General features: G+C 46.3%; 1 protein-coding gene across 1 annotated transcript in view; it reads right to left on the reverse strand.

The window, feature by feature from the left end:
* RSBN1L (round spermatid basic protein 1 like) overlaps nucleotides 1–19,663 on the reverse strand; it is a 74,370-nt gene extending 54,707 nt beyond the window's left edge. The window contains exons 1-2 of the mRNA XM_044280144.1: nucleotides 19,127–19,663; nucleotides 2,007–2,138 (exon numbers count right to left, since the gene is read on the reverse strand). Coding sequence (XP_044136079.1) covers nucleotides 2,007–2,138; nucleotides 19,127–19,616 — 622 coding nt within the window. The 5' untranslated portion in view covers nucleotides 19,617–19,663. The remainder of the gene's footprint in view (nucleotides 1–2,006; nucleotides 2,139–19,126) is intronic.
* Between the last annotated feature and the right edge of the window lie 8,091 nt (nucleotides 19,664–27,754).

Genomic DNA, 27,754 nt, shown 5'->3' on the forward strand with positions numbered 1-27,754 from the left:
TCAATGGGGGGGGGCGGATCCGTTTTCAGCAAGCACCTGGCTACTATAACGCTCTATTTATTTTACGCACTTTAATAGCGCTGGTATATTCTGCTGCACTTTACAGACATCAGCATCAAGCCGTCTCCAATGGGGCTCACAATCTATATTTCCTATCAGTATGTCTTTGGAGTGTAGGAGAAAAACGGAGTACCCGGAAGAAATACTGAGCACATACAAACTCCATGCAGATGTTATCCTCGGTCAGATTCAAACCTAGCACCCCAGCGCTGCAAGGTACTTTCGATAACCACTGAGCCATGATGGCACTGGGCGGGAAGGGGGTAAGAGCCAGTTGTGTAAAATATGTTAACAGACAAGTAGAAATGTCTACACAATTTATATAGTGCAGACTTATAGCCGCCTGTCACTTCTAATAGTTTAATTCCTGACAGAAGGTGAGGAAAGTCTGTCGCTAGAATCAAATGGGTTAGGAAATGCAAGATGCGGATACTCTACGTATCACTGTGTAATAACCCCAGCTAGATGAGATCTGACTGCCGTCACCCATGGTTGATACAATGTAAAGAAGAACGCCAGGGAAACCAGTCTAACAAGAAACGCACATTTCGGTGTTCATATTATTGCGAGTCAATGAAATCCTCACAAACAAGGGCAGGACTCGGGAGGATTTACACAGGGCTGAAATACAACCCAGTCTCAGCTCCATTTTATTCTGGTCTGGGATAACAGTGATTTCTTCTCCCCTCCCTGTTTGAAACAAGCCTGCTGGACTTGTTCAAGTTCCAGGACTGAGGCTCAGGAAGAAGGGCATAAACACTTTAGATATTACCTACTCGGAGCCTGAGACCCGGCACCCCCATGACCAATGGTTTGCGGCAGGCAACAATACGGAAAACAGCAGACGGAAGCAGAAGGCTCAGTCCACTGAGTAGTGGGCTTACCAGAATACTGCAGCTCCCTTTATCAGGACGTTTACAGATGGAGGTCAGGAAGGGAATTATGGAGTCGGAACAGAGTCGTGTAGGGCAGGCGAGTATGTTTTTACCAAGCAGCATGGGTTAGAATTTTTTTTTTAAATGTAAACAAAAAGCTGTAAAACTTTTTTTTTTTAAGAAAACAACTATTCCCAAGTGTACAACAGAGACCAAATATGAAGAGGTCAGACAAGGGGCGAGATTTATTGTCTTATATGAAGTCAGTTTTACAGGAGTCTCCAAGGACGCAATTTGTGCCAAATTTATCAAATGTTGCACGATGTTTGCTAAATTTGGTTAATTTTTAAGTCTAACACTCCTAGGTCACCCCATTACTGGAGTAAGTAAGACTCTAGGTTGCAGTGTGCTCAAGAAAAACAAAACTTTTATTTATGCAAATGAGGGCTTCAGTGCACCAAGAGGTGTGAGCAGCACTGGAAAGCTAAGGACATGAGGTGCACAGAGTGAGTGGTATAAAAATGTATAATGTTGCAACATTTTTGCACAAAAAAGTCACAAATCCCCACATTGCTTTTTAAAAGGGATGTCTCACTTCGGCAAATGGCATTTACCATGTAGAAAGTTAACACTTACTAATGTATTGTTATTATCCATCTTGTCTCCTTTGCTGGCTTCCGTCATTTTTCCATCATATTATACACTGCTCATTTCCATGATTACGACCACCCTGTAATCCAGCAGCGGTGGTTGTGCTTGTACACTATAGGAAAAAGCACTGGCCTCTCTGGTGGCCGGGACCGTGGGACCACACATGGGCATGGATAAGCAGCAGCTCCTAGCAACCTCGTATCTGCACTGCAGCGGTGGTCATAACCATGGAAACGAGCAGTGTATAATGTGATGGAAAAATGAACCAAGCCGGCAAAGGAGGCAATATGGACAATCACAATACATTAGTAAGTGGCTTGTGTTAACTTTGTAACCCCTTTAAGACAGAATTTGGCGGTGCGGGGCTTAATAAATTCTCCCGGTGGGTTGTATAGGACACAGCCCTGACCGGACACATACCTTTCTGCAGTAACTTCACTTCTCCATTCTCCTTCTTGGACTCGTTCATCAGTTTGTGTTTCTTTTTTTCTTTCTTTTCCCTTCCTTCTTGTTTCTCCTTATCCTTGATCTTGATTTTCTCTTTCATCTCACCTTTTTGGAGAAAAATAAGAAAAACACAGATTGATGGTTTGGAAGACACTTCTTTCTAAAGCCAGTTTTACACAAGCCTAAGGCTAGGTTCATATCACCATTTAGTTTTCCATTCCTCTGATCTGTCAGAACAGAAAAAAAAAGAAAAAAAAAAAGAAAAAAAAAAACAAAAAAACTTTTCCTCCCGTCAAAAATAATGGATTTCAAACACTAATTGCTAAAATGGATGCAAAGTAAGCACAATGGATGCTCAAAATAAAAGATCTGTTATTATTATCAATTTCTGTTCTGACGGTTCAGTAAAACTGATGTGAAGCTAGCCTAATACAGGCATATTTCTGTGGCTGTATTACGTCTGCAAGCCTGATTGTACTGTTGGTCCTCATGACCCCAGTAGTTTGCAGCCATATTCCGCCCGCGTGACACTGGCTTATCTCTGCGCTAAGACCCATTTACACAGGCCAACAAACTGCCTGCTCATCGGAGGAGGCAAGAGCTGCATTTACTTGCATTAATCCCCTCAGCTGTAGACTAGCTATCGCTACTGCAACTGTTCACCCCCATACAGAGCCAGTTTCTGAGCAGCAGATCACTGTTCACAAAGCACAATCTGATGCGCCATAAATTTAGGCGCTCATCTACAATGCTTTCACTCGAAGGAGCGTTTACTCATTCATCGGGTGATCGGTGGCACCTTCACACGGGGCAGATAATCTAGAACGAGTTCAAGTGAACGTTTCCAATAACTCTCCCGTGTAAAAGGAAGCTCTACTAGTGAGAGGAGGGTTAAGTCCAACCTGAGCCCACAGCAGCCAGGACCAGTAAACCATCAGAGATTCTACAGCAACACAATGGTAGCACATTTTAACTGAAGGTCAATTGAATTTGCATTTAGGAAGCAAACAAGATGTACAAAGGTTTTAATCTTTAACTGTATTACCTAAATATTAACAGGACTTCACTAGAGAGGAGCAAAACTTTAAAAAGTCAACAGATCGCTAAGTTTCTGCTCTTGAAGATTCATTTCCCCCAAACAAAAGGCTCATCTAGAAGATCTTCATTTCAGTCATCAATCATTGCTCATTCTTCATTATATCTGTCCTCTTAAGCATTTGTATTTCTACTTGCTACAAAACATCTCTACTACCAGTATGGACTTTCTATAATATGAAAGCTCACACCTTCTTTTGAGGTATTAAGAGGACAACCGCAAACCTAGCACCTAGAGGTGGTTGTTGGAGGGGTTTTCCGACTCTTTGTAAATGATGACCTATTCTCTGGCTAGGTCATCAGCATCTGATCGGCGTCAACCAGCTGTTTGAGAAGGCCATGGAGCGCCTGCGAGTGCTATGGCCTTCACATTGCTTACCCTAGGACACTGACGTCCCGAACAATGGTTACGTGACTTAAGTGCAGCTCAGCCCCATCCTATCCTGAGAATAGGTCATCAGATAAACTGTGGGTGCTATTTGTTCCCGTCATACAACAGAAACTGCTATTCCTGTTATTTTCCTTGTTCTTCTACCGTAACAGAGCAGAGAACTGAAATGTTATTGACTATGTAATACAGCAGCCACTGACACTTAGGGTCCAAATTGCGGAACGGGTACGAACCCTTTCATTCTCTATGGGGCAGGAATGGATGCTATCCGCATTTCCAGAGCGTGCCGCCGATCTTCTGGTCCACGGCTCCGTAAAAAAATAGAACATGTCCTATTCTTGTTTACAATTGTGGACAAGTATAGGCAGTTCTATGGGGGTGCCGGTCGGGTGTATTGCGGATCCGCAATACACTACGGACGTGTGAATGGAACCAAAGTACTTGTTGGTATGGTTATTAGACTTCCAGCAGTATCTGTTCGGGCAAAAATAAATCTTCTAGGTCTATAACTTTACCTGGTGCCAAAACAACATGCCCATGGATGATCCCTTTGTCTACAAAAATCCAAACTTAGGTGGTTGTTTCAGCAGCAAGGAATTCTACACACCCCATTCAGGTGAATGGGACAGTTGTAAGAACTTCTGTAACAAATGCTATGCCTGAAGATACCCCAAGTCAATGGTACTATACAAATCAGTCCTGGATTCTTTATAAAAAGGAACCCAAGATGTCCGCGTGAAGAGGCTAAAAGCGAAACCCATGATACTAAAAAAGGGGAGACACAGCCAAGCACAGAGAGCTCCTAAGTAAGAGGAATTGTGCAGTTATGGTAAAGTTGCTTTTGCGTATCACTGACTATCAGTCGTTTGAAAGAGTGAGGATGAGATGGACGTCTTCATCAGTAAAACCCTTGCATCCAGTGGGAAACGTTCATTCCATACAAGGCTTAGGTGTAAGTTGTAAAAGGTATAGCATTTACCAATGGAGTCACCAACAATTCTAAACATCAAAGATAAGCGGTTTATACTTCTTCAGGAACAATGGTCAGCTATAGTTACAATCAAAACAGTCCTGACACTTGGCCAATTTGAACAGGCCTTTAGATCACCTATGACTGTAAATGACGGTTGCTTAAAGGGGTCGTCGAATTATGAGCGTGCGTCAAAAATTATCTGTGCTCTGGCTCTAGAATTTATTTTACTTAACTTTCAGAAAAGACAAAAATACATCATTTTTCAACAATCTCCCCGCTTTTCAAAACACTTTGTCCATCTTTCAATAAGCTTCCTCTTTCACACATTAACCCGCAGACGACCACCGCCGTACATGTGGTGGAAGACGTCTATTTAAATCTGGTGCTGGAGCCGCTGGGTTTCTGCTGCTTCAAAACCATCAGATGCAATGGTCAAATATGAGCATTCGTTTGAACAGAGCTGCAACATGCATGTGGAAACCCCTGTTCTGGAGATTGGCAAGGACCCCACCAATCAGCCATTTATAGCATATCCTGTGGACCAAGGTTAAAGAGGACCTTTCACCCTGAAAAACATTGTGAACGAAGTATGCTGCCATGGAGAGCGGCGCCCGGGGATCTCACTGCACTTACTATTATCCCCGGGCGCCGCTCCGGTCTCCCGTTATGCCCTCCGTTATGTTCACTCTCTAAGTTATAGTAGGCGGAGACTGCCCTTGTCCTGCCGGCGTCTCCTTCTCCTAGGCTGCAGCGCTGGCCAATCGCAGCGCACAGCTCACAGCCTGGGAGAGAAAAAAAAAGTCCCTTGGGCACAAGGAAGGGGATTGACAGATGAATATAAAGTTGTTTTTACATAGTTTAAAATGCGGACAGGGGGTACTCATATCATTGGAATACACTTTAATAGACCTATGACTGCATAGACATATCGAAATATGTTTATAGGGCCTGTCAGTGTCCCTTTAAGAACTTGTAATGGGACAACCCCATTAAAGCAATCCTCCAAATTCCCCATTACTAAGGCCATGCTCACATTTTTTTCACTGACGTGTCCTGTACGCATTTTCTGCAGACGGCACACATACCCATTCATTTTAATGTTTGTTCACACATCAATTTTTTTTTTTATTGACCGTGGGTCAGTAATAAAAAAATAAAATAAAGCAGGCCTGCACTTCTTTGGTCCATGATGCAGACCAAACACTCCCATTATAGTCTATGGATCCGTGAAAAAACAAGGACACAACACAGATAGTATCCGTGTTTGGTCTGTTTTTCACTAATAGAAGATGCTTTGGAAATTAACTTAAAATCAGCTAACCATAGGTCTGTGTAATGCTGTTGACAGGTTGAGGATAGAAAACGGAGACACTGACCAAACAAGGAACCTTCACAGATGTCAAATGAACTTAGAAATGTGAACAAGGCCTAAGGCTCATTGCCCCCCGTATGAGTGTGGCAGTTTACATACCTGAACCATCAGTAAGAATTTTTTTTTATTTTATTTTTTTACTTGTACTGAAATTTATCCTATCCATACACCAACTCCTGCTGAGTCTGACAGACTTGTGGGGTGGAGTAGAACTTGAACCAAACAGGTGGTGTGCCCCAGACTACACCAGGTTCCCTGTAGGCACTGTGGCTGAACTGTAGTCACAGATCACAGCTCTGCATGATAAGCAAGCTCAAAAATAGCAGGCAAATCCCTGTAGGTACTGACTGATATTAGTTTACATTTATAAGCTTTTAACTAAAATGGAAAGAAGCCAGAATACTTAACAAATATGTGAATGCACTTACTTTATGCTCAATACTAAAAGTAGAACTGTAAAAGCAAAGTAAATATTGGAACAGTCCAGTTCCAATAGAAAAATTGCTGGTTCTTAGCCTCACACAAGATCAGAAACAGCTTCATACACTAGGCTCCATTCAGACGTCCGTTGAATGGTCCGGATCTGTTCCGCAATTATGCGAAACGGGTGCGGACCCATTCATTTTAAAGGGGCGGGAAAAGATGCGGACAGCACACAGTGTGCTGTCCGCATCCGCACTTCCGTTTCGCGTCTCCGGAGAAAAATAGAACAGTGCACATGGCCGGTGTCAGTGTTTTGTGGATCTGCAAAACACTTACGGACATGTGTATGGACCCTTACAATGCAGCGGTGGAAACAGGACATCTCTGCTAAAGAACCTTACGCTGGGGGGAACTACAGTGACGGGCCATAACTCAAATATTCTACATGACAAGCTCTTTAAGAAACAATGGTCTCAACACAGTTAGCAAATCAAAGTATCCATGCTGCATAAAAGTGTACATCTGGCCAGAAAAAAGCTAATGAAGCATTATTACACGTATGCTACACCACTATCAAGTGTAAACGGGCCCTACCTAGATGTGCAGATAAACATCTCATCTTCTTCACAGTCAATATACATGACAGGATCTGGTTAAGAGAGTACCATATAAAATATACACACACACACACACGTCTATAAGGCTTACACTTGGGAATATTTTTGGGTGCATATTTCTTTCCTTTGATGGCATCTGCTCCAGTTTCTGGAAGGCGCCTTTCACTACCCAGTTTCCTGGTTTATAGATACCGATGACCCCGGGAAAAGTCATCCATACCACACTGGTGGGGTCCAACATTGCACCCCCATTAATCAGCTGTTTGGGGCAGTCAGAAACACACAGTGGAGGAAGACAGCTGATCGGTGGGAGTATCCGATCAGATACTGATGACCTATCCCGAGGATCGGTCACCAATATTTAAAATCCAGAAGGCCTCTTTTTCTCTAGGAGTATAATAAACACATTTTCTAACACTGCACAGAAAGCTTCCTAGTACAGAACAGTAGAAGCCATGGTACACTTGGGAAGAGGCAATACGTTTGTGCACAACCTATCTATGCCGCACTCACAGGAACTGCTAGACTATTCTACTCCGTTCCCATAACAACAAACAGACTGGTGACATCTTGAACTATTGTGTTACAGTATACGGGTTTATTATCGAACAGCTTGTGACTGGTCACATTTCTAACAAGCACGGTGCAGATGTCTTTAGTAAAAAAGCTACACTAATAAACATACGATTAGAAATCAAAAGTGGCCAAGCCTTACCCCCGCCAGAAGAGAGCACACCACCTACGTCACTCTGTCGCTGGGTGGTCATGAGCTGAGCTATCCGATTTAGAGGACTTCATTTTCATGTGTGGATAAACAGCATTCATTAAAGGGGTTGTGTCACTTCAGCAACTGCCATTTATCATGTAGAGAAAGTTAATACACACCACTTACTAATGTATTGTCCATATTGTCTCCTTTGGCTGGCTTGATTCATTTTTTGGAAGTCAGCAAATAGCAGGCCGGGACTGGGACAAGCCTCCCTAGCATCGCGGGTGATTCTCCGACTCGTCCCCATCGCGGCCTGCTATATGCCCCCCTTCATCGCCGGATGTTTTCATCCACGCAACCGGGAGATGCAGTGGCTGCCGCACGGGGAGCAGGAGCTACGCGGGTGCTGGGAAGTGGGGCAAGTACAACCTGTATGAGGGGCATTATAACCCCTTTAATGTCTATGACCATCAGGGGTGGTGGGGGATTTATCAATTCATATGAGTCTATTTTCTGGTGTAAATTTGGAACTTTTTTCTAGTTTCCACAGTTTTGTTTTTTTAAGAGTAGGGTTTAGTGGAAATGGGAAGGACCACCACGAGTCGAACAAATATATACAGGAACTAGCATAAATGACAGTAAAGAAAATACATTGATTTTAGACTGCCCTGTCCACTGTCCCACCACTGCTCCATTCTCGGCTGCCCGCGGGACCAGGAAGCAAAAAAATTAATAAATAAAAAAAAATATATATATAGAACATGTCCCATTATTGTCTGCATTACGGACAGGGATAGGACCGTTTTATTAGGGCCTGGCTGCTCCACAAAAAGCAGAATTCACACGGTCGGTAGTCATGTTTTTCGAATCCACAGTTTGTGGACCGCAAAACATCCAAAGGTTGTGTGCATGAGCCCTTGAAAGGGAATATCATGTACCAGATTATGTCCGATTTTCATTTTTTTACATTAATCATGGGATAACCCCTTTAAGCATTATATTTTCCCCTACTTTTGATGAAAATTTCTTAACTACTAATACCATAAACTAATACCGGAAAAAAAAAAAAAGCACAGCAAAAAGCCAGAGGAGCCAGCAGATGGAGGCTTCTGCCGAGGAAACGTCCACTCAGTCTTTTACATGCCTTAGCTAGGCAGGAAGGAGCAGCAATCCACCAGGCGTTTTTCATCTCTTTATGATGGAAAATGTAAAGAAACCCCTCTTTCACCTATAGACACACACAGCCCCCATGTGTCAAGTACTGCGCAATCGCTAGCCAAAGCAGAAAGATAACAAGGAGATAAAAGTGCGCAGAGAGGAGGGTGGAGCGATCTTATCCCGTGTAAGATGAATGGTGGACCTTGGGCAATAGGTAAAGGCTAGATAAATGCCGGAATATCATACAGAACTTACTATGCTGCTTCCCTACGGAGCAGTACAACCACAGCAGTCACCAATCTCTGCTTGTGGCCAGAATTTAAAAACCAGGGAGGGCATTTATCAAGATTGGCATGGTAATTGCTGGTCCTGATGCCCACTGCTCAGGTGAAGGACACGCCAAAGTCATGCTGTGGCCTCAGCATAGATTTGGGGCATCCTCCCGCAGGCCGTGCGTCAGACTAAAATCCACGGCAGCCTCCGAGCTGATGTAGATGTCTATTTCTGGTGTGACTGAAGATAAATATCCCAGCCGTGTTGACCATATCGCCTTTTCTCACCACTTCAGAAATGTGACGAGAAGGAGGAAAAGTCGCAAAAAATGGTGTATAACAACTTTTTAAGGCCACAATCTTATATATCATGATAAATGCGCGCCAGGTATATTAAAGGGGTTATCTGGGTTGCGGCAGCCATTTCCAGGCCAACGTGCTATACATTGGGCACGAGAGTCTATCGAGCCCAGGGTTAAGACCTGTGGCGAATGCGCAAGTCAATCTCTCGCCACAGCGCTAGTATGAGATTTACAAATTAGGTGCATCCTCTGGAAGCAGGGGATATCATAGAGCCCCACCTCCCCCAGTATTCAGATGGGCATTATCCTGCTATCAAAGTGTTCAGGCCGGTCCCCCTCATCAATCCCAAATCCTCCCCCTTGCACTGCAATGTCCTCCCACTCCCCTTAAAGGGGTTATCCGGGTTCAGAGCTGAACCCGGACATACCCATAATTTCACCCAGACAGACCCCCTGAGGCTAGCATCGGAGCGTCTCATGCTCCGATGCGCTCCCTTGCCCTGCGCTAGAGCATGCAGGGCACAGGCTCTTTTGTTTATCATAACACACTGCCTGGCGGAAGCTTCCGCCCAGCAGTGTGTTCGGTGACGTCACCGGCTCTGATGGGCGGGCTTGAGTGGTGCCCTAGCTGTTCTACTGGCTAGGGCAGCGCTAAATCCTGCCCATCAGTGCTGGTGACGTCAACGGTCTTCCTGACAGCCCTATGGAGAGCCCGGTACTTCACCAGATCTCCAAAAACTGCCTTTGCCCTGCGCAATTTAATGCAAGGCAAAGGAGAGCATCGGAGCATGAACTGCTCCGATGCTCAAGTCATGGGGACTGCCTTGGTGAAAATGGGGGAATGTCTGGGTTCAGCTCTGAACCTGGACTACCCCTTTAAGAGGTCATTGTTACCTAGAACCAAATCTGGATCTGATACAGGCGCACCCAGCCTGCGAATCACAATACATACTGATACGTTCTGTGCAGGTGAGCGGCCTACAGTATGTACAGTATTATGAACTGTACAGCACAGGCTATATGGGAGTTGTACTTTCTAATGGCATCATTTAATATTGCATATGATGAATTGCAAATGGGGTGTGATTGGGGAAAAAAACGCTATCCCCCCCTTCTTGTGTTTTAATACCAATAGAAAATTAAAAAAAATTCTACACTTAACTTTTTTATAGTTATGCCTATGGAGCTGCATGAGGGCTTTTATGGGGATGATCTGTAGTTTTGTTGATGACAATTTGAGTATGACTTTTTATTTTAAAAAAAATTGAGAGGTGAAGTACGAATCAGTCATTTTTTTCCATTACACTGTTTAACATATGGGATAAATATTTAATATTTTAATAGTTCAGGCGTTTTCGGACTTTTTATTCTAGGGAAAGGAGGGATGGGGGTGATTTGCAACTTTTTTTTTTTTACTTTTTAAAGGTAACTATAACATTCAATCATTGGATTGCATCTTGTATTCTGTAGTGCATATCTATGCATTAGGGCTCTTTCACACTTGCGTTGTCCGGATCCGTCGTGTACTCCATTTGCCGGAAGTGCCCGCAGGATCCGTAACACCGCAAGTGAACTGAAAGCATTTGAAGACTGATCCGCCTTCAAAATGCGTTCAGTGTTACTATGGCAGCCAGGACACTATTAAAGTCCTGGTTGCCATAGTAGTAGTGGGGAGCGGGGGAGCGGTATACCTACCGCCCGTGCGGCTCCCGGGGCGCTCCAGAATGACGTAAGAGCGCCCCATGCGTATGGATGACGTCATCCATGCGATCACGTCATCCATGCGCGTGGGGCGCCCTGACGTCACTCTGAAGCGCCCCGGGAGCCACACAGACGGTAAGTATATTGCTCCCCCGCTCCCCACTACACTTTACCATGGCAAACAGGACTTTAGTGCCCTGGCAGCCATGGTAACCATTCAGAAAAGGCTAAACGTTGGATCCGGTAATGCGCTGAAACGACGTTTAGCTTAAGGCCGGATCCAGATTAATGCCTTTCAATGGGCATTAATTCCGGATTAGGCCTTGCGGCAAGTGTTCAGGATTTTTGGCCTGAGCAATGCTGCAGTATTTTCTCCGGCCAAAAAACGTTCCGGTCCTGAACTGAAGACATCCTGATGCATCCTGAACGGATTTCTCTCCATTCAGAATGCATGGGGATAATCCTGATCAGGATTCTTCCGGCATAGAGCCCCGACGATGGAACTCTATGCCGGAAAAGAATAACGCAAGTGTGAAAGAGCGCTTATAGAATACTGTATATTCCCTCCAGTGCAGTGGTGCCACCTGCAGGCCTGCATTAGAATATACTAGCAATTGCCCTGTAAGCCTTGTACAAGCTAAGGCCTATTACTAGTACAGGCCGCCTGCCCCGATCTCAGCCAGGGTAAGGCAGCCCAGGGTAGGAAGCAAGCGACTCACCATTTTAGAATTGCCAGATGCCTTGGTCACTATTGACCACAGCATCTGATGTGCCAATCGCAGGCATTACCCATGGGCCTCTGCTGTGTAAAACAGAAACAAGGCAGTTGTGGCGGGCACCATCTTTAAACTTCCTCCATGCATGTATGTCGGAGGTCCAGAAGGGGTTAAAGGAAACCAGACATGAGGGAAAGGAGAATCTGAGCAGATTGATATATAGTTTACAGGGAAAGAATCAATTTAACTGGTATTTTACTGATGTAAATCTCTTCTCATTCTTCGCTAACAAGTCATTCTGTGGTTCTACTCCTGTGACTGCGCATACAAAGGATGCCGATAGGGTCACCCACATGACTTCTAAGCTCAAAATGAGCAGATACTCACATAAAATACAAGTTTTACTAAATCTTTTCCCACAAAACGACATATCTGCGAGCATTGCGGCCTCTTTAAACAGCTGATCAGCAGGGGTCCCAGAAGTAGGACCCCCACCGACCTGGTAATATCTTGGGAATAGATCAACAATATATTAGTGCCTCAGAATCCTTTCAAAGGTCCTTTTGTACAGACTGCTGTTTTAGGCAAATGTCGGGAACTAACCAAATGTTCCCGATAATTGCCCGATCAGCAGAGGACATGAAGCTGTGTTTACATGCAGCAATCACCTCTGCTGTATGGGGACAAGCTGCAGCGATCGCCTGTCTTCATAGAAAATCTGGGCAGCAGATGGAGGTTTACATAGCACAATCTGCTCGGTTCGGCTGAAAGACATAATCACACAATTTATCGGGTGATCCTCTTACATGGCTCAATAATGGGCCAACTGATGATACAAGTCGATCGCGCTCGTCTGAAGGGGGATGGAAGTTTGTTGTTTCAGCCTTCATTCCCCATGCACTTTGCATATTGACGGCAGCACAGCCCGTTTACATACAGCAATGTGCTGTCTGAAAAAAATTCTGTATGTGTATTCTTGGCTTCGTTGTTGTTTCCTGTTGAAAACTAATAACGGAATTTTAAAGAGAATTTAGATTTTTTTTATAGTTTTAAGTTCCCCATAAAAGATGCAAATACCCAAAAAACAAACGTCTTGCATGTTTGTTAAATGATTGGCGGTACTTTTAGCGTGTCAGTACATGTTACGGTTTAAGTTCGTTTCTCATCACGTTTTTATGCTCAGGAAACCCCCAGACGTACACGTTAAACATTTGCATAGACCTCCGTCTGGTTGGTCATTATATGTCCTTATTTTGTCATTATACTGAAAAAAACTGTGGTAAATAATAGTTTACTAGACTGCACTACTGCACCCTGCAGTGTACTGTGAATAAGGCTCCATTCAGACGTCCGTAGTGCATTGCGGATCTGCAATACACCCGGCCGGCACCCCCATAGAAATGCCTATTCTTGTCCGCTGACAATGGCTAGGCAATCAGAGTGATGTAACGGTACAGAGTATGTTCTTTGAGGACTCCTGCCTGCACCATAATCTAATTTACTCACACGGCCTAGCCCCCAGGCCCACCATGTTCGCATACTTGCCAGCCAGGTCTCTCTTCCTGTGCACATAGAGCACACACAATCACTGTGGCTCTTAAAGAGCCAGCACACACCGTAATCTTCCCCGGTCAATGGCTGGCAATCAATCCCCAGTGGAAGGGTGCCTGAGCAATAAGTTCCTGTTCCTAGATGTCCTGCAAATGTGTCCTGTATTGCGATTGTCTGCCCGTGTACTGACTTTTGCCCGTTCCTCGATACTGACCTTGTGTTGCCTACAATGAACTTCAGACTGTTTCACAGATTTGCACGCACTGCCTGTCCTCGGCCTGTTACTGACTAGTATTGTTTGTCCCTTCGGTGCTACGCACCAGTGTCTCTTGGCCCCTGTGGGTAAGCAGCCAACCACATGGAGACTATTCCAAGAGGGGTCAAAGGGTGAAAACCAAAAAACTGCCAGGGTAGCACCCTAAGGTTTTGCCCCAAGTCAAATCCACTGGTTAGTACAGTGGTCCCACTTTGTTAAAATACCAGTTACTCTAAATCTTTTCGCACAAAAACTGTTGAACTCATTCTGCTCTATGCCATCCTTTTTTAAAGGATAACTGTCATTTTTATTTATTTTATTTGCTAGTTTATTAGAGCTAGGCATGTAGACCTGAGTTAGTCTGTCAATGATTGCCAAATGATCTGCAATTCCCTTATAATAACAGCTTTCATTAATGTCCCCTGTCCCTTTCCACTGCTCCCTTAAAGGGGTTGTCCAGGTTCAGAGCTGAACCTGGACATCCCTCCATTTTCACCCCGGCAGCCCCCCTGACATGAGCATCGGAGCAGTTCGTGCTCCGATGCTCTCCTTTGCCCTGCGCTAAATCGCGCAGGGCAAAGGCATTTTTCTGAGTTCCGGTGACGTACCGGGGCTCTCTATGGGGCTGACAGGAACCCCGGTGACGTCACCGGCACTGATGGGCGGGATTTGGCTCTGCCCTAGCCAGTAAAACGGCTAGGGCAGAGCTAAAGCCCGCCCCTCAGAGCCGGTGACGTCACCGAACACACTGCTGGGCGGAAGTTACCGCCCGGCAGTGTGTTATTGTAAACACAAGAGCCCGTGCCCTGCGCGATCTAGCGCAGGGCACGGGAGCGCATCGGAGCATGAGATGCTCCGATGCCAGGCTCAGGAGGGCTGCCGGGGTGAAAATAAGGGTATGTCCGGGTTCAGCTCTGAACCCGGACAACCCCTTTAAAAGACCGTTGCTATGGCTTGTCTGTCTCTGGCTAGGAAGACGGAGGGGCGGTCCTTCACACTGCATGCCTGCATTAGGCTTCAGAACGAGGGGGCGTTTCTCTCAGTAACCCAATCTGATTGGCTGGCAGGGAGCTGCTGGCTACAGCAAGTTTGTACATAAACTGAGGGAATGCAGTTTTGGCCTCAGAGAACTGGCAGAGGAGCCATCTGGAGAAGATCCTCATAATGTAGGATTCAAAACAGAAGTAACTAAGGGGAAAACTCAAGTAAAACAGTGGTAAGTGAAGAAACTAAAGATTGCTTTATGTATAATGCTGCTGCAGCAGTAACATGTGCTAAAATTGATTTTTTTTTTTATGAAAATATGGCAGTTATCCTTTAAGTTAAAGCACTAGAAATGTTCTCACTTTAGGTGCAATAACTTGGAAAGTGTGCTCCTATCTTGTAGAGTGATAGCATAAATAATAATAAATAAAATAGCCTTTAAAAAAAAAAAAAAACTGGTATAAAGAGTCATCCTGTTCACTGGTCTTCCTCGCATAGTGGCACCCTGATCAGTGGGGGCCCCAGGGTCCGGATGCTCAAAGATCAGAAAGTGATAACATATCCGAGTGACATACCAGCAAGATGGGAACGCTCTTTTTAGAGCACCTTTACAAAAAATGGCATATTATTTTTACAACAGCTACCATTAAGAAAAAGGTGCGTTCTCTAAAAGGAACTGGAAAGTAACGTTTTACAAAGTAAGGTTATCCTTCATATTCCAGGGTCAAACTGAATAACTGCTTGCGATTGTTCTGTCCACTTGTGTTTTTAGTGGTGTTTTTTTCTTTTTACAGTGTGTTTACTACTAACATTTTCTTTGTCAAGGGTGGCAGTTATTTCTGAAACTGCGCAGTTTGTGAACTGTTCACGTGCTGCTGTGGTGAAAATGTATCGCAAATGTAAAAATGGCACCATTGTGAATAAATGACTGCGGAAAACTGCGGAGCACTGGGTGCCATTGATGTGAGAGGTGAACGTCGGCGAGGGCAGATTAACACGCTGCAGTGGAGCAGCTCGCCACCACAATGAAGCAGTAACCAGACATGTGTCTAAGACAACAGTTCAGCGAACCCTACTGCGTAAGGAGCACCAAGCGGATGGATGGTCACTGCACCGCTGCTAACGAAGTTGCATCAGCAGAAAAGGCTTCAATTTTTGCAGCAGTGTCGGAATTGGACCTCCACTGATTAACAAAGGGTTGTTGGCATGTCAGCCGGGAAACATCAGAGAATGAACACCCTGCAATCATGGCTGGAAGAACACAAGCTGGTGGTGGCAGCGTTATGGACTGGGGAAGGTTTTCTTGGTATTCTCTGGGCCCACTTATCTATGTGGAAAGTACTCAACAGATTTGTGTATAAAAACATCCTTGTAGCCCATGTGCACCCATGCAAGCTGACTGTCTTCCCTGGGGCAGACGGATATTCCATTAAGACAGTGCTTCTCAATTATTTTCTGTCACTATTTGAGAAACACTGCATTAAGACAACGTGACATGTCACACATATAGGTTGGAAGAGCACGACCAAGACTTGCAAGTACTACCCTGGCTCCCCATATTCCCAGACTTGAACCCTTGAGAATCTGCGGGACCACCTTGGTCGTTGTGTTTGCTCTGTGGATCCTCCCCCTGCACCCTCGAGCAGTGGTGAGATGCACTGCCGTCAGCATGGCTCCAGACACCTTTGACAACCTACCAGGATCTTATTGAGTCACTCCCAGCCCGTCTAGCTTCTGTCCATGCTGCACACGGTCATAATAATGTGACTGAACCATGTATATTCTACAACAGGACATCAAACATTAACCGGTTCTTAGTCTCCCCTCTGAAATGAACGGGGGTCATGTAAACTATGGAGAGACCACTAACATTGGCCAACTCAACACCACTGCATTCCAGCTGCCAATGTCATTTAAGTCCCTTGCATTCCATAAGGGAAAACTTACCAAGACTGAGGTATCAACTGGCGAGATGCGCTTTAAGAGGCAGATGTCTCCTAATAAATTACGAGCATCTCTGCCCTGCGCCTGAAACTAAGGTCTTAAGCTGGGTTCATATTACCTTTTTTCCATCTGCTTAACGTATACACAAAATGTATACATTAAAGGGGTTGTCGTAGTTCAGAGCTGAACCCGGACATACCTCCATTTTCACCCCGGCTGCCCCCCTGACTTGGGCATCGGAGCAGTTCATGCTTTGATGCTCTCCTTTGTCCTGCGCTAAATCGCGCAGGGCAAAGGCATTTTTAGAGATCCGGTGACGTACTGGGGCTCTCCATGGGGCTGCTAGGAAGCCCGGTGATGTCACCGGCAACTGATGGGCGGGCTTTATCACTGCCCTAGCCTGTAAAACGGCTAGGGAAGCGCTAAAGTCCACCCATCTGAGCAGGTGATGTCACCGAACACACTGCTGGGCGGAAGCTTCCGCCCGGCAGTGTGTTATGATAAACAAAAGAGCCCGTACCCTGTGCGATTTAGCGCAGGGCAAGGGAGCGCATTGGAGCATGAGATGCTCTGAAGCCAACATCAGAGGGGCTGTCTGGGAGAAAACAAGGATATGTCCGGGTTCAGTTCTGAACCAGGACAACCCCTTTAAACGGAAACTTCAGACTGATGCCATACAATAGAGTTCCACCGTTAAAGCTTTTTTTGTTTGTTTTTTTAAACTGGCTTTTTTCTCTAAAGTATATGTCAAATGTAGGCATAAAACGTGACGTGAAGCCACCCTTAGTCCAAGGACCACTGCATGAACATTTCCCAGGTCCGGAGGGAGTGATCTGCGGGTGCCATCTGGCCGGGCTGCTTGGATCTAATGCACTGCTCTAAACTGTGCTAGAGCTACAAGTGAAGAGAGGAAAACTATTAGCAGAATATAAAAGAACCCCGTCACCGCAGATGGGGCCTGCCACAAGGTCTACACGTACAACATGACACCGATTCTACCTACTGAGCAACTCAGAAAAAGTCTCACAAACTCCTGCGCCACAAGTGCCCGCTGAGGGTATCCAGATGCTAAGACTTAAGTGATGAGGACGGACAGTCCAACATTATCCGCAAACCTCTTCAGCAGAGACGCATGCGCAGGGGGTGTTCCCTTTTATGGGGAGAACACAGCTGTTCAGCACATGTGCCAGCCCTCATCAAGCGAGATGGGGACATGGGCAGAATGACAATTCACTGCACATGCGCGGTTCTCTGCTGCAGCGGTCTGTAACAAGGAGTCATCAGCAACGATACTTAAAAGGGGTGTTCCACAAAACAATATTGGATCTGAGTACTTCTGTAACTGCAGGCCATAGCCACTGAGTTACTCAATAAAATGTATAGCGCCACCTGCTGTTTGTCCTATCTTTATTTCTCTGTGGTCGCACATGCTCATTTACATTTTTCAACTGCCACCAGCCATATCTACTGTAGAAGCTGTGACAGTCACAGACAGAGCTATAGCAGTAAGGACACCACCCCCCCCCCCGAGCCGCCAGCCTGTAGTGCAAGGAATGGGGAGATCTGTGGATCCATGTGAGGTACCAGGTTCTAACTTGATTAGAGATTGTCTGTGCTATAGGATGTCCGATCTTCACGTTTTACATTGGAATACCGCTTTAACAATCAATTCTCCTGGACACTTGAAAGGTCCGGATACGCCCAGCGGACACTTCACTGTTAATTAGCCAATCGATCAACAATGGTCTCTTCACATCACACATGATAGTGTGGTTTAGTAGGGGGCGACCAGCCGACAGGGTCCCTTTAAGGTGTCCTCAGGATCTTACAAGTAAATCCTATAAATTCCCATAGATCACAAACCATAGCCAAGGTGCGACAGGGACCCCCCTGCTCCCCAGGACACCACACGCGGGAGCCCCCCAGGACACCACACGCGGGAGGCCCCCCTGCTCCCCAGGACACCACGCCCCCCCTGCTCCCCAGGACACCACGCCCCCCTGCTCCCCAGGACACCACGCCCCCCTGCTCCCCAGGACACCACGCCCCCCTGCTCCCCAGGACACCACGCCCCCCTGCTCCCCAGGACACCACGCCCCCCTGCTCCCCAGGACACCGAGCCCCCCTGCTCCCCAGGACACCGAGCCCCCCTGCTCCCCAGGACACCGAGCCCCCCTGCTCCCCAGGACACCACACGCGGGAGCCCCCCTGCTCCCCAGGACACCACACGCGGGAGCCCCCCTGCTCCCCAGGACACCACACGCGGGAGCCCCCCTGCTCCCCAGGACCCCACACGCGGGAGCCCCCCTGCTCCCCAGGACACCACACGCGGGAGCCCCCCTGCTCCCCAGGACACCACACGCGGGAGCCCCCCTGCTCCCCAGGACCCCACACGCGGGAGCCCCCCTGCTCCCCAGGACCCCACACGCGGGAGCCCCCCTGCTCCCCAGGACACCACACGCGGGAGCCCCCCTGCTCCCCAGGACACCACACAGCCCCTAGGCCCATGTGCGGGGAACATATGGGCAGCAATGAATGGCCGCCTCCCCCTGCAGAGTGACAGGCAGGCAGTGTTTACATGTCATGCACAGGAATCCCCACACATGCCAGGCACCCGGGGGGCACTCACTTGTGACAGGCAGGCCGGGGGCAGCAGCCCTCACGTCCCCGTTCTCCCCCGCGCCATCTTCACGCCGCTTCTTCTTCTCCTTGTCCCGCTTCTCGCCAGGCTTCCTCGGCTTCTCGTGCGGTAAGAGGCGAGCGGGAGGCGGCGCTGGAGCGGACTGCGGAGTGCGGGACGAGCCGGGATGGGCGAGGCAGAGGCTGCCGCTGGCCGCCAGCGGGGAACTCCATGTCGCTGAAGTAGCAAAGCCCGAGGCAGGTCGATGACTCCCGCCCCCTCCGCCCTCGCCATTCACACGCTTCGGCTTAGAGCCCTTTTCCTCAGTCCGAATCTTCTTGGCGGGATGCAGGTCACGGCTGCTGGAGGAGGAGGAAGCAGACGGCGGACGAGGCTTCCCCTCCGCGCTGGGTTTCACCACAATCAACTCCCGGGGCTTGGGCAGCGGTTCGTGTTTATCAGCTGGCGCAGAACGAACACTATTCCACAGCTCCGCCATTTTGGGCTCCAGCGATGCCCAGACTCCGCCGCCGAGCTGCCAGTGTGTAGTGGGCGGGGTCAACGGTGACCGACCAATGGCGCTCCAGAGGTGGGGCGGGGTCTGAACAATTACTGCCAATCGCGTGACTGAGAAGGGGCGGGTGCCAGCGGGTGACGCCAATGTAAAAGTCGGAGAGGCGCATGGGAGCCGAGGCCATTTTGTTGGTATTGCCGCGGAGGGAAGGTGAGGGAGGTGGTTCCTGCTGGAGCGAGCTGGCCTGGCTGAGGGTGTGCGGGGAGGCGTGTCTGCTCAGCAGATGGAGTACATGCGGTGTGTACAGCTGTGTGTGGAAAACGCTGCGGGCTCTCTGCGCTTCGGTAACCGTCGGGCGCAGGACGGATGTTTTTTGGTCGCGGTTTCCGGGGCGGTTGTTTTGTCTTGCTGCTGTCTGTGAGGTAATGGCCTGCGGCTCGGTGCTCTTATGTGGACTCTCCTGTAGCTGCAGGTTCACACAGCGCGGTATGGTGTTCTTTATTTTGCTATTAGTTTTAGTGATTGGAGGCAGGTCCTGTAGGCGCTTGAAGACTTGTCACCTTTGCCTCCTGTATAGACCGCCAGCCCTATACATTTTATAGGGTGTCTGACTTTTGTGTGCTTACACAGAAGACTCAAGCGGACCTGGCACCGGATTGTCACTTAGGGCTCATGCACACTAACGGATTTTCTTTCCGTGTTTATTTTTTTTTGCGGGCTGTATACGGAACACCATTCATTTCAATGGGTTTACAAAAAAACGGAAGGTACTTTGTGTGCACTCCATTTCCGTATGTCTGTATTTCCGTTCTGCAAAAAAAATAGAACCTGTCCTATCATTGTCCGCATTACAGACAAGGATAGTACTGTTCTATTAGGGCCAGCTGTTCTGCAAAATATGGACTGTACATAGACATCATCCATATTTTTTGTGGACCGCAAATACATACGGTTGTGTGGATGAGGCCTTACTGAACGGTACGGCTGCTTTGGTGTATTCATTGTGCAGCGGCTTTTTTGTGAGGGGGCGGATAGGTGTAGTAGTTCTCATGGTTTGGCCCTCAGCATTGGGAATAGTTATCTGCTTGTGCGTTTAGGAAAGCTTAGAGGAGGTAGAATCTGACAATGTGTATTGCCACGGTCCTATACCAGACTGCGGTCAGTTGTGTGTGGATAAACCGATTTGTGGAAAAGGACTGACCCGGCATTGCGGTATTTACTAATACATTCTTATGGAAAAAAATGCCGGATCCGGCATTCGGGCAAGTGTTCAGTTTTTTGGGCCAGAGATAAAACCGTAGCATGCTGTGGTATTATCTCCGTCCTGATCAGTCGAAATGACTGAACTGAAGGCATCCTGAACAGATTGCTTTCCATCCAGAATGCATTAGGATAAAACTAATCATTTTTTTTCCAGTATTGAGCCCCTAGGACGGATCTCAATACCGGAAAACATTAACGCTAGTGTGAAAGTAGCCTTAGACCAAGTATAGCAGCATTTTGGGTTTCTAGGTCACTTAAATTATGGCCAGCTGGAGGCACGGGTTGTGGATTTCCTTGCAGATGCTAAAAGATTCTCTGCTAGAGCTCCAGCCATGTCAAATGAGGCTAAATGTGCTAAGTGGTTAAATCTTGGAAGGGGGCTCAAGGGTGAAATGCTAGGCTATGTGCCGTCCCTTGTGAAGGTTCTAGACTTTGTCTCTTCTTTAAACAACATTCTTGAGAGCACTTCTGATCGGAAGAAAGGGTTTTTAGTGCCTCAAAGCTTTCAATTTTATTTTTTCCCTAAAAGATCTCGGGGTGGTGTGTGTGGTGGTTTTATTTTTTATTTTTTTTGTGTAAAAGGGGTTTTACAATCACATACAATGGGGGCATATCACTGGGATACACCCTCATTGTCTGATAGGTGCTGGTCCCAAAAACGGAGCAGGGAAATGAATGAGAAAGGGCACTGCCCATGCACATCCGCGCTCCATTCATTTCAATGGGGCCGCCGAAAATAGCCAAGTGATGGCTCGGTTATTTGTCTGCCCCATAGAGATGAATGGGAGCAGGGGCTGCGTTTGCGCGGTGCTCCCATTCACTTGTATGGGAGCAGCGCTTGGTGGTGAAAGACCTCGGGTTTCCCAGCCACAGCTCTCCCCGCTTCATTCTCCTTGTAGGTGTGGGTCCCAGAGGTGGGACACACACCTATGAGACAATGGGGGCATATCCTAGCGATATGCCCCCATTGTATGTGATAGAAATACCCCTTTAAGTCAAAGTAGAACAATCCAAAAGATAACAAGCAATGACACCAGACATCGAGTAGGAGGGAGGGTAACCCATATTTTTATATTTTTCTTCAGTCCTGGGAAAATATCTCCAGGAACAAATGGATTTTAAAGGTCGCACAATTGGTTACAATCGGATAGAATTCTCCTGAAGACAAGGAGTCCCAAGGACAAGGCAAAAAGCTTTGGAAGCAGATTGTTTTCCTTGTGAAAAAGGGGTGGTTTGCCCAGTTGCCACAGAGGAAGAAGGGAATTTATTCCCCTTTTATTCTTAGTAAAAAACACGAATGGGTCTTTCAGGTTTATCCTCAGTATGAAAAGGCAAAACTAGTTCCTTTCCTACAAAAGGTTCCAAATGGAGACGATTGTATGTACTGTGACTCTTCTAAGACTGTTTATGGCCAGTCTAGAGCTACAGGACGTTTATGATGTATCGATCCATCCCTCTTTCCAGAGGTTTTTGAGAACTGATGTTTAGGTGGTGGGTTTCCTGTTGGATCTCCATTATTTATGAAATGCGTTGACCGTATACCGCTATCCATACTATCAAGATTCTATTTTTAATGATCGGACAATAACGGTTTCAAGACTTTAAAGGGAGTCTGTCATCACTTTCACCTTTTTAACCCTTCCCATAGCTTTCTAGCAGCATTACAGTTGAAAAAAAAAGTTACCTTTTATAAGCAATCGTGGACTTATAAAACTGGCAAATATCTTAGTAGGATATGCACATAAGGGTTCACAAGTGCCCAGGGGTGGCGTCAACCTTGTAGGTGCCCAGGCAGCTCTGTCTTATCGTCTCTTCCCCCCGCCCAGTCTTTCTCTCTGCCCGCCTATCTTCTTACTACTTCTCTCGCCGAGATCCCACGCCTGCGCGATGAGTCCGTTGGCCGGCGCACTGCGATGTCCATTCCTGGTATGGCATCACAGTAATTAATGCGCCGGCTAACTGTAATGCTGCTAGAAAGCTATGGGAAGGGTTAAAAAGGTGAAACTGTGATGACGGACTCCCTTTAATCTTTAAACTGCTGAACGATATTCACAATGTCAGTTTTTAGGTCTGATGACATCCACTATACCGGCAGTTTTGTATGATGAACTACAGGACTCGGTGCGCATTCAGAAGTTTTGAAACTACAGGTTTCATATTTCATCAGCAACCAGAATGTTGCTGTTATGGTGGACAAAGGAATTCTTCCAATTTCAAGGAGTTAAAAGCGATAAAATATGCCCATCAGGTGGAAGCTCCAGGATTAAGGGACATGGGTATAATTTTTTTTTATTCAGACAACACAATGGCAGTCTCTGGGGAACCAGAGTTCCTCGCTGTTACAGCTGACTAGGGAGATCTTTTAAAGGCAATAACCTTTTCTCCTGTGCTATCAGTGGTTCATCTAAATGAGGACAACAGGCTAGCAGACTTCCTCAACAGGACAAAAATCAACCAGGGTGAATGGCTCTTGAACGAGGCGATCTTTCAGAAAATTGTTCAGGAGTGGGGTCAAACTTCTATATCGCAAGCGAGAAGATGGTAACAGCTAAACAATAGCTTAACATTTGGGGAGCTTTTGCTGTATTAGGTAGGAATTCTGATCTCTTGAAAGATCCTTTCATTTCCAAAAATGTCTGCAGGCAGGGTTGGATAAGATTTTTAAACCATCCACTGTGAAGGTACAGATTGTGGCCCTTAGCCCTTTTTATGACACCAGATTGTCTGACCATCCCTTGTTTAGAAGGTTCATGTCAGCTGACTCCAGACTCAGTCTCCCTATTTGCCAATACTACTGATAGCAGAGGCTCTGAGATCCAGGCTTTTTCTGCCTATACTACAGTTTTGAAAGTAGAGTAATTGTTTGACTTGTATACGATACACAACAGGTTGGAGAATAGATGAGAATCTCTTGTTTCAATTCAAAGGGAAGGGTAAAGGGCATAAATTTTCTACAAGTTCTATTGCTAGGTGGGTAAAGTTAGCAATTTCCCATGTCTATTCTTTTCGAGGTCTGCTTCCTTAGATGGATTTGGGACTAATTCCACCAGGACAGTTGCAGCCTCCAAAAAAAAAAAAGTTATATGTACAGTATTCCAACACTGTCACAAAAAAGACATTTTATCCTGCAAAAAACAATCTCTTATATGGCTATATCAACAAATAGTTATTGCCAGAAAAAAATATAATAATTAACTACCAGTAAATTTTGTTATTTTAAATATATATATATATATATATATATATATATATACAGTACAGACCAAAAGTTTGGACACACCTTCTCATTCAAAGAGTTTTCTTTATTTTCAGGACTATGAAAAATGTAGATTCACACTGAAGGCATCAAAACTATGAATTAACACGTGGAATTATATACATAACAAAAAAGTGTGAAACAACTGAAAATGTCATATTTTAGGTTCTTCAAAGTAGCCACCTTTTGCTTTGATTACTGCTTTGCACACTCTTGATGAGCTTCAAGAGGTAGTCACCTGAAATGGTCTTCCAACAGTCTTGAAGGAGCTCCCAGAGATGCTTAGCACTTGTTGGCCCCCTTTGCCTTCACTCTGTGGTCCAGCTCACCCCACACCATCTCGATTGGGTTCAGGTCCGGTGACTGTGGAGGCCAGGTCATCTGGCGCAGCACCCCATCACTCTCCTTCATGGTCAAATAGCCCTTACACAGCCTGGAGGTGTGTTTGGGGTCATTGTCCTGTTGAAAAATAAATGATGGTCCAACTAAACGCAAACCGGATGGAATAGCATGCCGCTGCAAGATGCTGTGGTAGCCATGCTGGTTCAGTATGCCTTCAATTTTGAATAAATCCCCAACAGTGTCACCAGCAAAGCACCATCACACCTCCTCCTCCATGCTTCACGGTGGGAATCAGGCATGTAGAGTCCATCCGTTCACCTTTTCTGCGTCGCACAAAGACACGGTGGTTGGAACTGCTGCTAGAACTCTGTGCGGCATTGACCTGGTCGCTAATCTGAGCTGCTGTTAACCTGCGATTTCTGAGGCTGGTGACTCGGATGAACTTATCCTCCACAGCAGAGGTGACTCTTGGTCTTCCTTTCCTGGGGCGGTCCGCATATAAGCCAGTTTCTTTGTAGCGCTTGATTGTTTTTGTTACTGCACTTGGGGACACTTTCAAAGTTTTCCCAATTTTTCGGATTGACTGACCTTCATTTCTTAAAGTAATGATGGCCACTCGTTTTTCTTTACTTGGCTGCTTTTTTTTCTTGCCATAATACAAATTCTAACAGTCTTTTCAGTAGGACTATCAGCTGTGTATCCACCTGACTTCTCCACAATGCAACTGATGGTCCCAACCCCATTTATAAGGCAAGAAATCCCACTTATTAAACCTGACAGGGCACACCTGTGAAGTAAAAACCATTTCAGGTGACTACCTCTTGAAGCTCATCAAGAGTGTACAAAGCAGTAATCAAAGCAAAAGGTGGCTACTTTGAAGAACCTAGAATATGACATATTTTCAGTTGTTTCACACTTTTTTGTTATGTATATAATTCCACATGTGTTAATTCATAGTTTTGATGCCTTCAGTGTGAATCTAAGATTTTCATAGTCATGAAGAAAACTCTTTGAATGAGAAGGTGTCCAAACTTTGTCTGTACTGTACTTTTGGTCTCAGCCCTTGCCCAGATCTATCATTCCCCCCCCCCCACCCAGACATCATGGAACTGGCAGTTCATAAGGAATTATGAATCGCCCGTCCATCACAGACATAAACCCGATACATATGTGTCCCTGTGGCCACGATGAATAGGCCCGTAGTCTTTGTGTGGTGGTGGGATGCCAGGGAAGGGAGATTATACATATCTCCCCACAGAAACCAAATAACAGTACCATGCTTGGACTCTACTGGCAGCTGGATCCATTGGTCCCAGAACCACCTCCCTGCGGCATTCTGGCATGGAGCCATGAGCTCTAATCGGTTTTGTGGCTCATGTGCTGCCAGCCCAGCAAAGGGGGGTAGACCCCTCCCAGAGGTCGTGAGGGGAGGGGCTGGCTACAGGTTAAAAGGCTTGTGCCAGCAAGCTGGTGAGCCTTTCTCTGAAAGGGGGGTCACATCGTGCCATGTGTTTGGAGAGACCTGGAAACTGCTGACATCACTGCCCCCACCGCAGCCAAGGACTATTCCACCATCATAACCCAAAGGAACATTCATATACTTAGTAACTGACTTGTACTCTGTGTAATCCTGTTTGTACCATATTACCTGTATTTGTAACCTCATACCACTGTATATATTCTTAGTGTATATTGTGTTATCTAGTGTTCCCTTAAGGTGATTAAATATATAATTTAATCTTGTGCAGTCTTATATCGTAATCATGAATCCCCACGTCTGTGTTTTGGCCTAGGTATAAACTACCGCGGTTGGTGTCTCACCCTATATAATCCCGTTACCGGACCAGGCTTATATCAAACGAGAAGCCGGTGGCAGATTTCCTGAGCTGGGGTGCTGTTTAACTTGGCAGTGACCAGGCTCCCTCAGCTTGTTGCCTCTCTATGCCCGTGTGGGCAGGAGGAGTCGGTGTAAACTGTACCAAGCTGACCTTACATGCTCATTCAGGAGGGCGTCACGTCTTAGTGACCATACCGTATGTTGTGAGCTCGACGTACTCTACGTCTGACGTCAGTCGGGGCACGGGATTCATCACAGAGACCAGTATTATGAACACCACATTAGAAGCATGAGTAGGTAGACATGGGAGACATTTTATGCTGGAGGTGCGGCGGTAATATACACTATGAAAAATTAATAAAGCCATATCAGAATAGCTACTAACTGGGATATGTTTGAGTTTTAAGGTAGCTGATAGCTTAAGCATTATAATTGGGAAATGCTATAATTTTAGTAAAATTACATCATTAGGGCTCATGCACATGACCGTTGTTCCGTTTTACATGATTTTCTGCGGACCCATTGACTTTCAACGGGTCCGTTAAACTCGGATAATGCACAGTTTGTCATCCGCATCTATGTTTCCAGTCCGTCGAAAAAAATAAGACGTGTCCTATTTTTTTTCACTGACAACGGTTCGCGGACCCATTCAAGTCAATGGGTCCGTGAAAAAACACGGAGGCACAAAAATACTGTTGTGTGCATGAGGCCTTAGAGAAAGCTAGTCCAGCCAGGACTTAAGTGTTAAGAGCCTAATCCGAGTGGGGCTACCTAAAGATGTCCTGACTGAGCAGGGGACCCCTTTGTCCAAGGTCATGAGGGAACTCTGCAAGTTGCTGCGTATTAAACCGTTACTGTCTGTGTACCATCCACAAACAGATTGACTGACTGGTTGAAAGGTTTAACAAAACTCTAAAAACTATGTTAAAGAGGGTGGTGACCAAAAGATGGAAAGTATTGGGACCTTCTTGTGCCCTATCTCATGTTCACAGTGCAAGAGGTGCCCCAGGCCTCTACTGGGTTGTCGCTCTTCGAATTGCTATATGGCAGACATCCTCGTGGCTTGTTGGATGTAGCTCAGAGTCGGATCTATAATTGGCAGTCTCTGGTCTGGAACTTTAACCTGCGTGATCGGGTTTTGGTTCTGGTGCCGACTGTGGACAGTAGGTTCCTAGCCAGGTGGCAGAGGCCCTATGAGGTACGTGAAAAAATTGGAGAGATAAATTACAAGGTGCAAAGGCCGGAGCAGGTTTACCATGTTAATTTACTAAAACGGTGGAAGGATAGGGAAACCTTTCAAGGTGGCCGTGGCCGGGCATTCTTGGACAAGAGATTCCGGCTCCTTTGTCTGATGCAAGGGAAGCGGTTGCCACAATAAAAATTGCTGACAGCCTCTCCTCTAAACAGGCCCAGGAAACCAGGGAG

The sequence above is a fragment of the Bufo gargarizans genome, chromosome 2 (assembly GCF_014858855.1).
Source record: "Bufo gargarizans isolate SCDJY-AF-19 chromosome 2, ASM1485885v1, whole genome shotgun sequence".
Taxonomy (NCBI): Eukaryota; Metazoa; Chordata; class Amphibia; order Anura; family Bufonidae; genus Bufo; species Bufo gargarizans.